Source organism: Natator depressus, chromosome 8 (genome assembly GCF_965152275.1).
Source record: "Natator depressus isolate rNatDep1 chromosome 8, rNatDep2.hap1, whole genome shotgun sequence".
NCBI classification, from domain to species: Eukaryota; Metazoa; Chordata; order Testudines; family Cheloniidae; genus Natator; species Natator depressus.
In genome coordinates, this window is record NC_134241.1 from 15,420,450 (window position 1) to 15,437,278 (window position 16,829).

The window sequence follows — 16,829 nt, forward strand, 5'->3', positions numbered from 1 at the left end:
CTTTGGGAGCATGCATCACCTCCCAAACACGTATTCTAATGTTACAGCTGTATCATAAATGTACTCGTTAGACTTCTGCACTTCCTCAACAGACAAACAAAATGTCTCTTGTCAGCTAGCCATGGCTATGTTATCTACATAAAGATCATCCATTAGAATTTATAAAATTCCATGGTATATCGCTCAGACATACTTGCTGTTCTTTTAAGGACAGAAGAGCTGCTGCAATGGCCTGACCCGAGCTATAAGGAAGACAGTATTATCTTGGGTGTATGCGGTGCATATAAATTTCCACACCTGTAAGGGAATACGGTCTGGGCTTGTTAGCATCTCTTCCCTTATTGACTGAGCAACTAATCAGCATGGGAAGGCTGTGTATACTGTTTAGTCAAGCGTCCTAAGGATCAGTAATACCAGAATTTAGAATCATGTTGCCAAGTTCGATTTCATGGATCAGTATTTTACTTTTGCCACCCCCCCCTTCCCCTCTTTTTTTTGGTACAAGTCCACATCAATCACAGATTACACTCATTCCAAGCAAGATTTGCACTGGTCTCTCTTCACAGTATTATAAAGGACATCAGTGTATTCCGTTAATTAGCCAAATCATTGTGGCAATAGCAGCTATGGCTAAACTGTTGTGTATCATTATCATATTAAATAACCACTTTATTATAGAGGTTATACCTGCCATTGCTCCTGGGCAGAATTGTACCGATTCAGCCAGCTTTGCATTGGCTTGTGAAGGTCTGGTGTGGTTAGAGCTGATTTTGGCAGGACCACTATTTGCCAGAGGCTTGGCATGTACATATTTATACCAAGCAAAGGTCTCTTATAACCTAGGGGGTAAATATATATTCAGTGGTGCTTACTCAAGACTATCAAAGCTTCTGCTAACCAAAAACAGCCAGTAACATATGTTTCTAGCAGAGAAGCAGCTTGGGCTTTAAGACTGAGCATAGGACAGAGAATCAGGAATGCCTCATGTCTAATCCTGGCTCTGCTACTGACTGACCATGTGATCTTGGGAAAGTTACTGAACTTTTGTGTCTGTTTCCTTATTTTATTTGGGATAAAATACTGATTTCTCTGTCTCATGGAGCACTGTGAGGGTCATAATTAATGACACTCATTTGTGGAGGGAGTGGGTTGTTCTTTAGTGGAATGTTCTCCTATGCCAACGTGTCACACCAGGAAAGATCTGGATGCAAAATATTATTGCAACATACCGTACGAGAGAAGGGTCTGGTTTTCTTCTCTCCTACTTCTTCTCTCACCGCTGCAGCTCTATTGACTTCAGCAGAGTTACTCCTGATTTACACTGGTATAACTGAGAGCAGAACCTGGCTTCAGGGGTATTATCTCTATATTTTAATACAAGGTGAAGTTTTAGTGGTGGAAAAAACTCTTCCTGAGCCCTTAGGCGTGTTATTACCACCTATTTCTGTAATTAGGGAAACCGGGAGAATTTGCAGGGTGGGGAGGGTGAGTTGTACCATGTTTGATTCTGGATCCCCTTGCTGATGGTCTGTATGGATGGCCTAGCCTGGGTTTCCACATCGACAGTCCTTGTAAAGAAATGCCACAGGCTAATTATAGAATATTCCCAAAGAGCAGTGTAGCTCAACAAGACAGAGCACCTTGTCTGGTAAGGTGAAAAGGCTTGGGTCCGCTCTCACCCTGAATGGACTTTTTCAGTCGTGTGGACACACCCTCTTCTTTTGAATGGTGTATTTAGCAAGCAATTTTTCCTGGTGTGAAACAGCATTTAATGACACACTAAGGGCGTGTCTACACTACACAGCTTTTAGAGACAAGGTTTTTTTAATACTAAAATATTCAAATATGCACACCTCCACACCAGTCAAAAACAAATAACTGTCCAAAGTGCATCTGGACAGTTCTAAGTGAGCTCCACAGTGACGGATATGGGCAGGACCTATGCCAAGGCAGCCCGGTGGTTAATTAAAATCCTGGATAATCAACATGAACTATCAAAGATGGGATCTTTTTTGGCTCTTGCCTTACCCTGGTCAAACCTCCCGCACACTGAAACACAAAGTAACAAGTACCTTTTACACAGACGTGCCATAACATAGGAAATCATCTACTATAAGTAATTTGTGGGACTGGTTAGCCTGTAAGCAGTTTCCTGATAAATCCTTCAGATACTGTTGTCTTCCAAGCAGTTTGAGATTCTGAATCAGAATCAAAACATGAACGTGAACTGAACATAGAAGCACATGCATACAGAGTGAAATAGTTTCCCATCAATGTGGTCACGTTTCTCCTTCATTAAATGTGTGCCACAGAGATTGGCTATATACCACAGTTAATAAAGCATATTACAAACAATCAGATCTAAATGTAGCATCAGGGCATTTCAAATAATATTCCAACCTTTGATCACTACTTGCTGCATACGTCGTGCAGTTAATCTAAAAGAGAAGGTAATTTACAGTTACACGTATTAGGAAACTCCTGTGGTCAGACAAAGAAGAGATCCAGAAGCAGAGCAATAAAGAAGAAGGATTTGAGATTCAAAATTCATTTGCCCTTACACAGGTTTCTGAAAGAAACAGAGGTGCTGAAACTTGAAGCAAAAGTACATGGCTTCAATGGGCTAATATTTTCCCCCTTTAATAACAGTAACATAAGAACAGTCATAACATTTAGTCCCATATCCTGTCTACAACTGACCAATACCAATGCTTCAAGAGAAGGTGAAAAACCTCAACATAGAAAATTATGCAGCAATGTGCCTGTGGAAAAAGTTAGTGGTTGGCTTATGTTTTGAAGCATGGGAGGTTGATATTACTTACAACTTTTACCCTCCTTAGTGTAACTGACAATATCATATCAACGCCTAATCCTTGTTTGAATCCTACTATGCTCTTTTGTCTTAATAGCCTACAACAGCACGTTCCACACGTTAATTATACTTTATATAAAATGTTTCCTTCTACATCAGTTTAATCTGCTACCTCGGGGAGTTTGCTTTGGTCATTGCTGGGGATCGCAGGATATGTGCCTGTGACTTTCAGTAAATGTATCTCTGTGATTGAGTGTATGTAAAAGGCACCCCAATGCTCTGGTGATGGGAGCGTTCATGACAATGAGAACTCTGAGCCCTCTCTGGAGCACACATGCACTATCCCTGTCTCAAGCGGCACACATGCACTATCCCTGTCTCAAGATGCACAGTCATTTCCTCATTAATCCAAATTCTGGACCCATTCTGTTCAATGGGCACTTCGCGACAGACTCCAAGATCTGGCATATTGTGGAGATCACAGAAAGCTACGTTTCTTTCCATTCTGTGGCCCAGCTCACTGTCTCCACTTGGCTCTTTGCACCATTCAAGCGCTACAAAGGGAGTGGAAACCTCCCTCGAGACACCTGCCAGGGACTGCCCTCAGATGAAGGGAGCCCCCAGCAGGCACTGGGCCAGCATAGCTAGCTCCTGCCCCTGCCTACTCACAGCCCTACTGCAGGGCATGTGTTGGGGCAGGGAAAGTGGCCAGAACAGGATGTGCTCTGGCTATCTCCATCTGGTGTATAGCTAGGAAAGTTTAGAGCAGCACCAATGTTGCTGTAAACCTGCACCCAGAGAGAGAAAATCAGGGAGCTGTAACCAGCTCCCTAGTAGCCCCACTCTGTTTCTATCAGGTTTTTATTCTTATCTATTTTAAAGGAGACAAACAGGGTAAAGCGAACTAGATTTATGGCTAAGGTTATGAATTGGGACACATGGCTTCATTTTTCCACTGAACATATTTAGGTTTACTATAAAGTACACTTTTAAAGTATATATTCATTTCACAATTCATCTTTTTATTAAACCTACCTTTGGTGCAATGAAGATTATTCCTGTAATTAGTTTATGCAAGTTTTTAAACAAAAATGAAAAATGGGCTTCTGTATATTTCTATACTTTTGGTTTGGTGCAGAGAAAGTGCAGCCTTTTACCAGTATTTGCTTTTAGGGGAAGTGGCCCTCTGGCATAAACATATAACCTACAACCATGAACTCTACATTTTTCAGATTTCTAGCTTTAGGCCCTAGTGCATAAAACTTAACCCCGTCATGAACTAATTACATTTAGTTGTCCTTTAAAATGGTTCCATTATCACTCAACGCATCAACAGATTATTTGCAGATAGAGAAGGATTCTGGAATTACAATCCAATATTACCTGGAACTGAAGAATCAGGTGCAAGCACAGAAATTGGGGACAATGGAAGTTTTAGGAGAGGATTTTTAAACATGAGGCACATGTATTATCATTGGGAAAATTGAACAAATAAAGGGATTCTTTTGGCTATAAAAGTTTTCACTGATAATCTACATTTAAAAAACTATACAAAATAGTTATTGCTAAGAAATATTAGAATCCATCTGATATGTTAAGGACATTAGAAACTTCTCTAATTACAATCCAAAAATCAAATTAAGAGGAACAAATCAAACTCCCATTACTGTACAATGGCAGCTTAAGCAGCAAGCTGAAAATCTGATTCATGCTAACACACCAAGACGGTTCCTCTGCTACTTGGAAACTTTAACAGTGTAAATGCTTATGACTACTTTGTATGGGTTCTTAATCCCAGAGATGATTAGTATCTTGGTTTTAGTGCTTGTCATGCATTAGCCGTAATTAGCAATTTATCTTTTAGTGAGTATCTTAGATTTCATTTATCAAGAAACCTGTTCAAAAGAACTTGTCCAAATCAAAAGATACAGTATATCTTAGTTCTTGCTATATACTCTCTTCTGTGCAATATATTGCAAGCATAAAGGTGAAAGCACCAGTTAATTTCTTCTGCATGAGATGTTTTGGCCTTAATAAATCTTCTAATTAACATGTCTTCCTGATGTTATGGAGCAGGCACTGGGAAGACTAAAAAAGCTACAGAAAGAACAAGAGAGAGTCAATATTTAAGTTGCAGGTAAATTGCATCAAGTGTAGAGAGCACAAAAGGTCAAAGTAGCACAAAACCTAAAGTTGCACATAGGCTGGTAACATGCAGCGCTAGGCATGCACGAGGCACCCCTGACTTGAACGGGGACATATTTGCGGAAGATTTCATGTTGGAACTGGGATTTTTAGATCAACTGGTAATGCTGGAGAAATCATCCAAAATAAAGATATTCCACAGAGACAGAAGGAACGTGGAGCCCGTTTCCCTTGTACTCAAGTTTAGCCATAACCGAGGACCTCTGGAGATTAGCTAGTTCAATGAAAAAACAATTTTCTAAGATTAAGTACCAAGAGGCCAAACCGGTCTGTGCCTTAGAGACTTTATACACTTAACCACTACACACTCCTCCCTCTTAAATACCACAGAACTGGGAGGCAAGAAACCTGGGTTTTGCTGCAGAGCCAGATATAGGTTTGCTGTGTGACCTAGGTACCAGTTGTTTGATCTCTTGTTTTCTATCTTTCCCAGTCTATAAACTGCAGATAATACCTAACTCATCTGGGTGTAGTGAGGCTTAACATTCACCATTGTCTGTAAAAAAAGCTTTGAGATCCTTGGAAGGTGGTACAGAAATGCAAAATATTATTATAAAGGTTACTTCTGTGGGAGAGAGAAGCCACCCTGAGAAATATTTTACCAGGTCACAAAGTGTTCACCATTAATTATTACCAATGCAGCTACTAGAGAACTATGTACCCTCTTCCGTCACTCCCTTTACACATAGACCTTATAGGCCAAAGTTTCTTAATTTCCAGTTCAGGATGTGGTTAAGTCACATTTGCTGCAACTTCCATCTGCTTGGGATTCTGTGGGAAGTGTACTCATCTAATTCTAATAACTCCAACACTTAACAATTCCTAACTCTGTGATCCAGGCTGGGCTCCCAGGCCAGGTGGCAATAGTACCATCAAGGCCATCAAAGGTTGGTCAATGGTCATCAGAACACAGCACATGCCTTCCTTCTTTCACCCATATCCATTCAAATCCCCAAAACACCAACTATTATGGAACAGTTTTTATTTTTAAAGCTCTGGGTTTCAGGACAGCTTTGGCCAAAAACACAACCAGAGCTAGTGTCACATGTTAAGGTCAAAGTCTGCCTGAGGCTGGAATTAAGGTTGTTACTTCTTAAGCGCAACCGTAATTTCTGAGTCCAGTAGCTTAGGACAAACAGATCGAGACGCTCATTCCTCAAGTTATATTTGATTTAAGAGTTAGCAGGGCCCCATGGAAGATACATTCAGAAAAGGACTCCAGTTAGATTTTTAATTAGCAAGTCTCTCCAAAATAATTTTGTGTATTTGTTTCCTAGGGTTGCTGAGTGAACTAAGGGCACGTTGTGCCCCTGCATAAATGTATGTAGCTTCCATTAACACTGAAAGGAAGTGTCAGTAGAAGACCAGATCCCCCACCTTTTCATGGAGATCCTATAGTGACAGTTTGGCCAACTTTACATCAGAGAAACATCTGATAGATCTATTCTTAAAGAATTACACAGTGGAAGACTGTTTATAAGCATCTTGAAAAAGCAGCATTTGCCCAATAGGAGAGAAACATAAGTTGGTACTTAAGAATTTTCCCCAAGATAGAAAAGCATCTCTTTTTGTACACCATATGATACATTTACTAGTTAGCTATTTTTATTTCATCGAGAGCCCAATTCAAAGCCATAACAGAAAACAAATACTGTATCTGGATAAGCTTGCAATCATTACACTATTATTTCATTAGGATGCTATCAGCAGATGGAAATTTTAGAAAAGTACTGTCAAATAAACGACACCACAAAACTCAAAATAAATGTGAGATTTAATAAAAGAAATAAGTACAAAGTGAACAGAAATAATTGAAAGTCAAAAAACAGTATGAATGACAAAGTGAATGAATGCAACACTTTCTGAGAAGCATGTTAACTTTCCAAAAGAGCAGTTCCACAAATTTCTCCATATTTTTGCCAAATTAAAAACAAAAAAACCCAGCACCCACTTCTGTGTGGAACCTGCTCCATGCACACATAAAACGTTTATAAAATTAAGAGACATCCAAAATACATTTTAACTTAAAAAGCAGAAAAAATACATGGTAATGGGTGTTTAAATGATAGGAAATGGATAACTTTTCCATTAATGCCAGCATTTTACAGATGTATGTTAAAAAAATAACCAGAAAAAATATTCTAATTGGATTGCTCATTTTGGGTATAATTTCTGAAGCAATCGTTATTTTCTTCTAGCCTACAACACAAGAGGTAAATCTTCAGCTTGGAGTGAGATTAGTGTCACATTATATTGATAACTTGTTAAATAAAAAGCAAGTACATAACTACCTTAATGCACCAAACATTTAAATTTGGTCTCAGGCAAAAATAAAAATCAAGTACTAACAAAAGAAGAAGCATATATTGACTTCTGTTGGGAGAGAATATTATGGTCTATCAATTCAAGAGGTTAATAATGACCAAGGGAAAGTTGAGGTCAGTATTTAACTAAAAGGACAATGATGTTTACCACAACATAAAGTCAATGTATATATATAATAATAATAATAATTAATAATTAATATATCATTACATACATTCTGAATGTCTTCAGAAATATCTGGAAATCTCTCTCTTATGGCCACGGATATTAAGTTTTTATTTTTATCATCATTATTTTTTTTTAACTAACATACTAAGAAAACAATAGTTACAGCTCTAGGAATAAAAGTATTCTGATTGCTGATGAGCCAATCAGGAAGAAAATATTTGCATAGATGATCTTGTTGGCTGCAGCATGAGATCAGGAGAAAACTACTGTCTGAAAAGCCAATCATAATGCATTCATTTGCATGTGTGATCTAATTAGTTAACTTTATTCCAACTCTCAGTAATGTTGGCCTTTGAGAAGGTAAAATAATATAAGCCAGAAGCTATTGCTTTACTCATGTGATTAGTCCACTGATCTTTATGGAACTTCTCACATGAGTAAGAATACCATGATTTTCTACTAATTTGCCACATGACTATTTTCAGCCAATCATGTGCTAGGATTGTCGTGTATGTAACAATATGCTATATTCTTTGAGCATCTATTCTAAAAAACATATTAACCCTCAACATTTGACAGTTATTCTTTACAATATATTTAGTTTAAAGAGGCACAGCCTTAAAATTAAATGGTCAGATCTCAGCAAAGTCCTGAATAAGTGTTAATACTCTCTATTAACTCTCTTTCTTTTTAAAATGGCCTGTCTTTAAAAGTACCTGTATAATTTTCATGAGGTTCTTACTTACAAATATCAAGTAATACTGTGACATGATTTTCAATATATTCATATAAAAGGCCAACATCTGTAAGAAAATATTTCAACACCTGAGCATGTATTTAAAAAGCTGCTTTATCAGGATATGCAAGTTGAAGAACCTCAGTATACAATACAGCTAAATGCTACCTCTGAACAGACCTGCTAAAGGCTCAGATTACAAGGCTATACACCATTTTTTAAAAAGTCAAATAAGGAATTTGCCAGCACATTTGTTTAAAGACTAAGAGATCTCTAAAAATGATTAGAAGAAATGAATGCTAAATAAAATGGACATGCTCACAATCAACACCTAATTAGCCAGTGTTTGCTGAAACGGTTAACCAAAACTCTAAAGGCACTAAGTGGGAGCTAGTATAAAACATTTGTTTTCTTTTAGCCCATTATCGGAAGGAATTTTTGAGTCTAACTATTTTTAGCTAAGACAACTGTGTCTAAATGAAAAGGGACAATCTACCTAACACACCCACAGTCACCAACTGCCTTGCCTACATCATGCAAAGGGTGGGCCATTGGCCACTGCTTGAAATAGTATTGTTCCCTATACAGCCCTGTGGGCTAAACAGTGGTTTCCAAATATCAAAATAGTGTTAAAGAGAAAAATTTGTGAGAGGAGGGGACTAATGGGACTTGGGAGTACGTAGCCCCGCTTAGAATCAGGCTGCTTGTATTCATTACACATCTGTTTATGGGTATATTTTTTTACACTGGAAACAATTTAAAAGTTGAAGATGAATGATCAAACATCTTGACAGCAAAACACACTGGTTAAGTTACAAGTGGAGGTACAAAAATCCCATCGTTCCACATAATATAACATACCCTAAGGAAAGGAAAAAATTTCCTATTTAAATGTTCCATGTTAGCAGTAAAGAAAAATCAAAACATTGTCATAGGACTTGTATTGCCACTTTCTTTATATTATGCATGGCACAAAGTGTTTAGAGAAATTAGGTTTTTTTAAAAAAATTACCTGAGAGTAGGTTACTCAGCCTAGAGCACTTGGGACCTCTTAGGAAATTCAAAGCGTTGTTTTCAATTCTAAACTTATTCAAGTTGTGACTTTTGTTAGAAAAATAAAAGTGTGTTCTTCACACTACTCATAACAAATGTAGAAAAAAAATCAAATCAGGAGCCCCATTAAGCAGTAAAAATTAATGTAATCTGTAAAGTAACTATCAATTAGTAATATTAGTTCTGATAAAACAATTATGGTCACTTTACAAGTGGATGTTTGCCCATCAGGTCTGAAACAAAACAAGCCTGCTCATTTTCAGGATTAGTTGACTTTGTGTCAGAAAATTTACACAATATGACGTTTACTTCCTTAAAAACTATTCATAAATCCTGTACAGATAACAATACATTGTTACACTGTAAACACTGAAGAGGCTCATTTTCTCTTTCACTTTGGTCCACTCACACAATGTTATGACAGAAGTAACACAAGGTAGGAAACTCGCGCAACTTAACACATGAAAGTACAAAGTCCACTCTTGGCCTGCGTGTGATTAACTGAAAGAAACAAAAACATAAAACAAAAACAGCATGGATTAATGTTATGGAAATTAAACAAAAGCAAACTCTAGAGAAAACATATACAATGAAGACGAGAGACCACAGATCTGGCATTTCAGGACTTGCTAACTGCGTCCTAAACTAAAGGTGGTGCGAAGCATAATCTGGCTGACAATTGCATTTGTGAAAGCCAGCCTCCTTGTTGAAACATTTTATCTGATTATTTGCAATCCTTAATCCCCGATTCCTGATTTTAATAATCAAAGCTATGAAAAAAAATTAACTCTATAGAAATTTAAAATCAAATGTCAGATTTAATGAGCCATCTTACAAGAACTTCAATGAAACAGAATTAGTAAAGCATTTCCGCCAAGGATTCCTATTCTATCTCCCCATTCCTTCTCCCTGGGCTTACTTATCTCCTGCTCCCAGAGGCCAACAGAAGATCTATCTGTTCAAGAACAGGCGGATGGTCCTCTGTTCAGACACCACTCCTACATCCACCAAATGGGTTGAGGAAGCATCCTTTGTGGCATTCTCGGGTCCTGATTTCCCAATCCCTGCACCTTGGGTAGTCAGGGAGCGTAGAACACTACCATTATGAGTTGGTGGCATTTTACTCTCTCTTTTCACTGGTGTAAATGACTGCACAAGTTCAGCATAACAGAACTGGACCGTCAGCCTTTGTCAGTTAAGGGAGCAGGAATCCAGACTCTGCAAATCCAACCCAGGTCTCTTGTGTGATAGTGCTCTGTACTAATTACAGATTCAGCTTTATAGAGTGTCAGCCTGACTGAAGTTTTCCACACACATACCCCTTTCCCAAGGTTAATATGAAAAGCACTGCTCTAAAATCATACTAAAATATGTGACAACCCAACAACACAATCAGGAATAGGCATCGAAGCATGTTTTCAGTAGTATCCACCAGAGGTCGCTGTTTGCACAGGTAAAAACTATCAAGGTTCTGGCACTTTGCTAGTTATGCTTTTGGTGAAACATCCCAAATTAAAGACACCGGATAATTAAGAATTTAAACACACAGCTCCCATTAATTTCAGTGGGTCTTGTGTTGCTAAATCTCCTAGTCCTCTTGAAAAATGTTTACTACTAAGCATATTATAACTTGGGCTGGGCAGGAAACTGTTTTTCCATTCCAGGAGACTTTGAAAAATTTTCCCATCCCAAATCAGGATGAAAAATCAATCTCAAAATTTTCATGAACTGACAAATTTTTTTAAAAAATGGTTTCTTGGGGGGGGTCAATCAAAAACATTTAATTAAAACATTTCATTTCAACTTCAACTTGTTCTCTTTTTTTAAAAAAAAAAGTTTAGCATAAATTAAGTTACATTTTGAAAGGAAAAGTCATTTTGACCCAAAAAACCAAAACTTTTCGTTTAAATAATGTCGAAAGGGGATGTTTCAACAATTTCAAAATGTTTTTTCCAACATTTTTTTAAGTCAGGAAACTCATCAAACCGACCCTTTCTTTTCTCAAAAAATTGCTGGCCAGCTGTAATTATAACAGTCCCCATAGGGGCAGAGCTGGGTGGGATGGGTTGAGACATAAGGCTACATTAATGCTCTTCCACACTCTCCCTCCTGTCTCCACATGGATATGCAATAACGGTATTACCAAAAAAAAAAAAAAAAAAAAGGATGGGAATACCATTCCAGACAAAATATTTAAAAAGTAAGAGCATTGGCAGGCAATGGTGAATGGAACCTTTTCCAGCTCGAGATTCTTACGTTCCGTACCACGCAATCCTGATTGAGCAGAAAACATTTTGCTATTTTGTACAAACAGCATTCTGGAACTTGCCCCCATATTCATTGTCTCACAATGACTTCTGCAGCAGGTGTACAAGTAAAAAAAGGTGGTATTTTTCAAAATGCCAAACTGAACCTGGAATCTGAGACTCAAGATAGAATCTTTCAGGTTTTTTAGTCACAGTTAGAGCCCCCACAACTGGAACTTCTTTATCAAACCTCTCGATGCACAAACCACAAAAGAATCCAGCTCAGTGTCCCACCCGTGCGTTCAGAAGTACTTACGTCAGCCAGAATAAATAGTCTGTAATTTATTCAGTCAGATTCTTTCTCAGTTAATCTGTTGTCATTTTTACACAGTCCCATTTCTGACTGTAACCACCTTGTAATGACAGTGGCAAAACTCAGACTATTCAGTCATGTGCTAATAACGAGGGAGTTTCAAATCACATCTCAGATCGATTGCTAAATAATGAAGCATATGATATCTATTTCTAAATGGAGAGCTAGATAATGCATCATGGATGAGATGCGAACCCATCTGGCTTCTGCCTGGCCAGAGTATGGCCACCAACACTACCGCTGATGGGGAATGCAATTAGCTCATGTCCCATATTCAAATAAATTAAGTCAAAGTATATGTAAATTAGCATGTTTGTGTTTTTTTAATGAGATAATAAATACTGCAAAATTATGAGAGCGAGAAGCTGAGGCAGCAAGTGCTAAGTCACCCAGGATTTAAATGTTTATTTTAAATGCACGCATGAATTTGGGTGCTCGTCAAACAGTAGGCAGGCCTGCAAACTCCCCCTCATACTTTAAGGTACCTCCCTCTTTATCTGCAGCATCCTCTTCTATTACATTGACTCACACAATCAGGACAAGATGCAACTCAACATGTTATTCCTGTATCGATACAGCTCTCGAGCAGAGCTGGTCAACAAGGCCACACTGTGTATTGCTAACGATGATTAATTATAACTCCCAGGTCCTGAAGGCTATGTAATCAAATCAACACACTAAGCTGTGATGGCCTGAACTACATTTAGTAGCATCCCCCAGTCACAAGATGTACAGAACATTATGCAACACTCAGAGCTGCAACAAAGGCGGCTATTCAGCCATGGACTATACGCACTATATCCAAGGGCAGAGTATCAAGTCTTAAAGATTCTTTATACTGTAAGGGCGGGGCCAGATTCTGATCTTTCTTACGTCAGTTTCAGTTTACACAAGTGTAACTGAGGACAGAATTCGGCCCCTTGTCTTTTGTCTAAAAAGCCCCATGATGTTATTCAATCATTTTCATGCAAAATCATGGCTGACATTTGAAGGTTTGAAATAAATTTAGCCCAAAGATCTCAGAGATGCACAAGCACGTGGGCCTTAATTTGCACTACATTTGAACGGATGATCCTTTTATTATAATATAATATTTTATAATCAGTGCTTGTATTCTAGCTGCAGGTCGGATGCGCACAAAGCATGCAGGACAGCACCAGAATTGGTTTTTACCGCACCAGGAAAATGTTAATCCAAAGTAAACACATTAAATAATAGAAACAGTCCTCCCTGGGAGGAAACAAACTACCTAGTGAAGTGTTAGTGCATACTGTACTGTAGTTAGCATTACAGAGATAATATATTCGCTTGTAGCACAATATTTCATAGGCAATCTCAAACCTGAAAGCCCTGTTGTCAAGAGTAAACTTGAATTATGATTGCTACACCTGTTCTTTATCTTTCTATCATCAAAATTATCAGTTACTGTTACCACCAGCTTGCTCTGGATCTGATGGAACATAAAGAGAATATTTAAGTTCCTCTTGCAGGAGAAAACAGCGTAAGATGTTAGAACAGTGGAGAAGTATAGCAGTTTGTAGGGTGACCCCTTTTCCATTTTGTTCCCTATCCTGCACTCACTGAAGACAGACTTCAAGGGGAGCAGGAGCAGACCATTTCTTTCACTTGTTTTCTCTTTCCCCCTGTCACTCGCATAGGGCTATATTCTGAAAACCATTATTCCGACTGATGAGCACCCTTATGCCAGAAGCACTACCACTGAACTCAGTGGGAATGCTAAGAGGCCAGTCACAGAGGTACCAGAATCTGGCTCATAGGGTAGAAGAAAAATCTTCTCATATCTAAAGGTCAGTGATTCAAAATAGGCAGGAACAAGACCCAAGAGGCCACGATGCATTCATACTGTCCCTTCATTTTTAGCTGCCCTTTTTTCTTTTTTTAACTCTTTACTGTCCAGCAAAGCCAACAGCCCTTCAGCATCCTACAGACACAGTCCCAAACCCTGCAGCTCACAATAATGTTATTGCACTGCCTGAGGCCAGTCCTGAAGGACACTGCACTATTTGTTTTTTCTGGAATCCTCCTCTTCCCTCTCCTGTGAAAGAGAGACAACGCATTTCCCTGAGGCTAAACAGGCTAAGCCAGTCCCTGGAACCAGCCATCAAGGAGGTGGGCATAAATGTCACCTGATTCTCATTTTTAACAGGCCTGAAAAGGGACAGGTCCATTTTCTCTCCAGTCACCAAGGCTTCTATAGGGGGCAGATATAACCGGACCCTTTCAGGAGGATCAGAAGAATGCTGGTTTAAGATTTAAAATCCCCTTTAATTTACTAGCTTTACAGCTTCATTTGTGTGGTGTTTTATTGTGTTTGTTTCTGTCTAAAACGACCAAGTTGTTGAAAGAATAAAATGTTTTGAATGGCTGAAAAAGGTTCAAATTAAACCGCTTACTTTTTCTTGTCTTTATCCTTCTTCAGTGGCTGCTGTGAAGTAGCTTGCAAGGACTGAGACTGCAGGGTTTCGACTGCTAATTTCCGCCTGTTGAAGGCATTCATCTCATCCTCCAGCTCCCTCCTCTTCTCCTCCACCTTCCTCTTCTCTTCCTGATGTATCCTCTTTAAATGCTCAAACTTTTCGTGTAGCTGGTAGAAGACAGACTCCATGAGCGTTGCCTCCACGACCGTCTGCTGGGCTACTGCCCCAGGCCCCACTTCTCACCACGGAGCAGCAATCACAGACTCTTACTGCTGTGCAGAGTCCCACTGAGGTCATAGAGCTTCAACACAAGACTCAGGGTCTGACATTGCTGCTCTCTCTGCCAGACAGGGGCCTAAACTACCTGCTTTTTGCATATTACTTGCCTTTGCACGTAAAGGGCAAGCCAACATGACAACCTCAACATTGTCTGTCTCAGTCTCTCTCTCTAACCACTCATTATAATGTATAACAGCAAGAGGGGAAGGACGTCTTAGGGCCAGGGCACTGGATTAGGACTCAAAAGACAGAAGTTCAGTTCCAGGTTCTACCACAGGCTTCCTCTGTGATTTTAGTCATGACAGTAAGTGCTTGATTTTCACAGCTCCTGTTGGCGTCAACCAGAGCTGTGGGTGCTCAGCTCCTCTGAGAAGCCTTAATTTTCAGAAGCATCTAAGTGGCTTAGGAGCCTATAACCTCACTGATCCTCAATGGGACCTACGCAACTATTCCCATTGTACAGAATGGGGAGGAGGGAGGACAGAGAATAACATTTCCAGAAGAATCTAAGCCCCCACTGACATTCAATGGGACTTACGCTTCTAAGTCACTTAGGGTATGTCTACACAGCATTTTGGAGTGATCCCCCCCAGCCTGGGTCAACAGGCTCCGGCTAGCCAGGCTTGCACTAGTGTTCTAAAATTAGTTGTATATACAGCACTTTGCAGCTTCAGCTTGAGCTGGAGCTTGGGCTCTGAAGTCCACCTATTCCAGTAGTTCTCAAAGTTTTCTACTGGTGACCCTTTCACACAACAAGCCTCTGAGTGCGACCTCCCTTATCAAACAAAACTACATTTTTAAATAGTTAACACTATTATAAATACTGGAGGCGAAGCGGGGTTTGTGGGTAGAGGCTGAAAGCTCAGGACCCTCACATTATAACCTCGTGACTCCCTGAGCGACCCCCAGTTTGAGAATCTCTGGCCTACTCCCTAGGTTTCAGAGCCTGAGCTCCCACTCACTCCCGCTTGCTCCAAAATGCTGTGTGGACATACCCTTAGGTGGTTTTCAAAATGTCATCCTCTGTGCCTCCCTCCCCAATCTGTACAAGGGGAATCATTCCCTACCATGCCGGGCTACTGCAGGGATAAATTCATTAACGTTTGTGAGCTGTCCAGATCCCACGGTGATGGAGCCCACGTAAGCATCTAGCTAGATACCACTGCGTATATTTGAGACCCACCCTCGGGTGCTGGGGTAGGCTACTCAGGGAGTTACGTGACTCTGATCGCTGTGCTCAGCTCACAGCTTTCAAGAGCTCACACTTCATCCACATCTGGACCTCAGAGCTGAACGGGTGGTTTGGGCTCGTCTCGCAGATCTCTGATACACCCACCTCTCTTTCCTTCTCTTTCAGTTCTGATTCAGTTTCCTTGACTTTGTTAACAAACATTTGCCTCATTTCTTCCTCTTTCTTCTGCAGTTCACCAAGGAACTCTTTTCTTTTGGTCTCATATGTTTCTTGAAGGCTGGATAAAAAGCAAATGAGACACTACAGTATTATTCAATAGTGACTAGCAAGGCTATGCCCTTCTCAATTGCTTGAAGGCAGAGGGGACGGAGAAGAGAAAAAATATCTTAATCAGCCGAGAGGTTCAAAATCAATGTTAGCAGGTCTCAGTCTAGTGGCCTGATGTTGCAAGCTCTCTGCCTATGGGGATTCCAGTGGATGGAAGGTTTGCAGGATTACTACTGGAATGCTACTGGAAATGGATTGGGGAGATGAAGGTCACTCACCTGAATGGCTGGCTGTCAGGATCTGTGTCCTTGAACCCCATCTCCTCCAGCTTGCATCGTCTGTACAGCTCATAGTGGCGGGTGTGAGTCTGTTCCCGAAGATCTTCCATGTTGACCCGAATCAGCATTTCTCGCAGTTTCACAAAGTCACAGTGACTTTCATTCTCGACTGATTAAACAGAAGGGAAGAAATTCAGCAAACATGGGAGAGATTGAGGGGAGGGGAAGATTGCAAGCATACGGGCAGGATATTTTAACCCCAGTGAGATCCTCTCTCAGGGAATGTGTACCTCTGGTGCAATGGGCGAAGCTTTCCAACAGGAGAGCATTGCAGAAGCAGGGCCTTTCCGTTTAGGAATAATCTGCATAGGCCGGAATCTGCTCCTTACCAGGGTGCAAGGTTCTAGGGCTAGGACAGCATTTCCGAGAGCTAGGGTCATGAGCACAAAGGAATTAA

The 16,829-nt window shown here is 39.9% G+C and overlaps 1 protein-coding gene across 5 annotated transcripts in view; it reads right to left on the reverse strand.

Moving 5' to 3' along the window:
• SEPTIN8 (septin 8) overlaps positions 1 to 16,829 on the reverse strand; it is a 76,358-nt gene that overhangs the window by 5,325 nt on the left and 54,204 nt on the right. For 3 of the 5 annotated variants that reach the window (XM_074960495.1, XM_074960494.1, XM_074960497.1), the window contains 3 exons: positions 16,373 to 16,541; positions 15,972 to 16,104; positions 14,333 to 14,523 (listed from right to left, as the gene is read on the reverse strand). In XM_074960495.1, the coding sequence (XP_074816596.1) occupies positions 14,333 to 14,523; positions 15,972 to 16,104; positions 16,373 to 16,541 (493 nt within the window). Of the gene's footprint in view, positions 1 to 4,788; positions 4,910 to 9,393; positions 9,801 to 14,332; positions 14,524 to 15,971; positions 16,105 to 16,372; positions 16,542 to 16,829 lie in introns of those variants that run through there. The other 2 variants (XM_074960498.1, XM_074960499.1) reach the window with 2 other exon arrangements.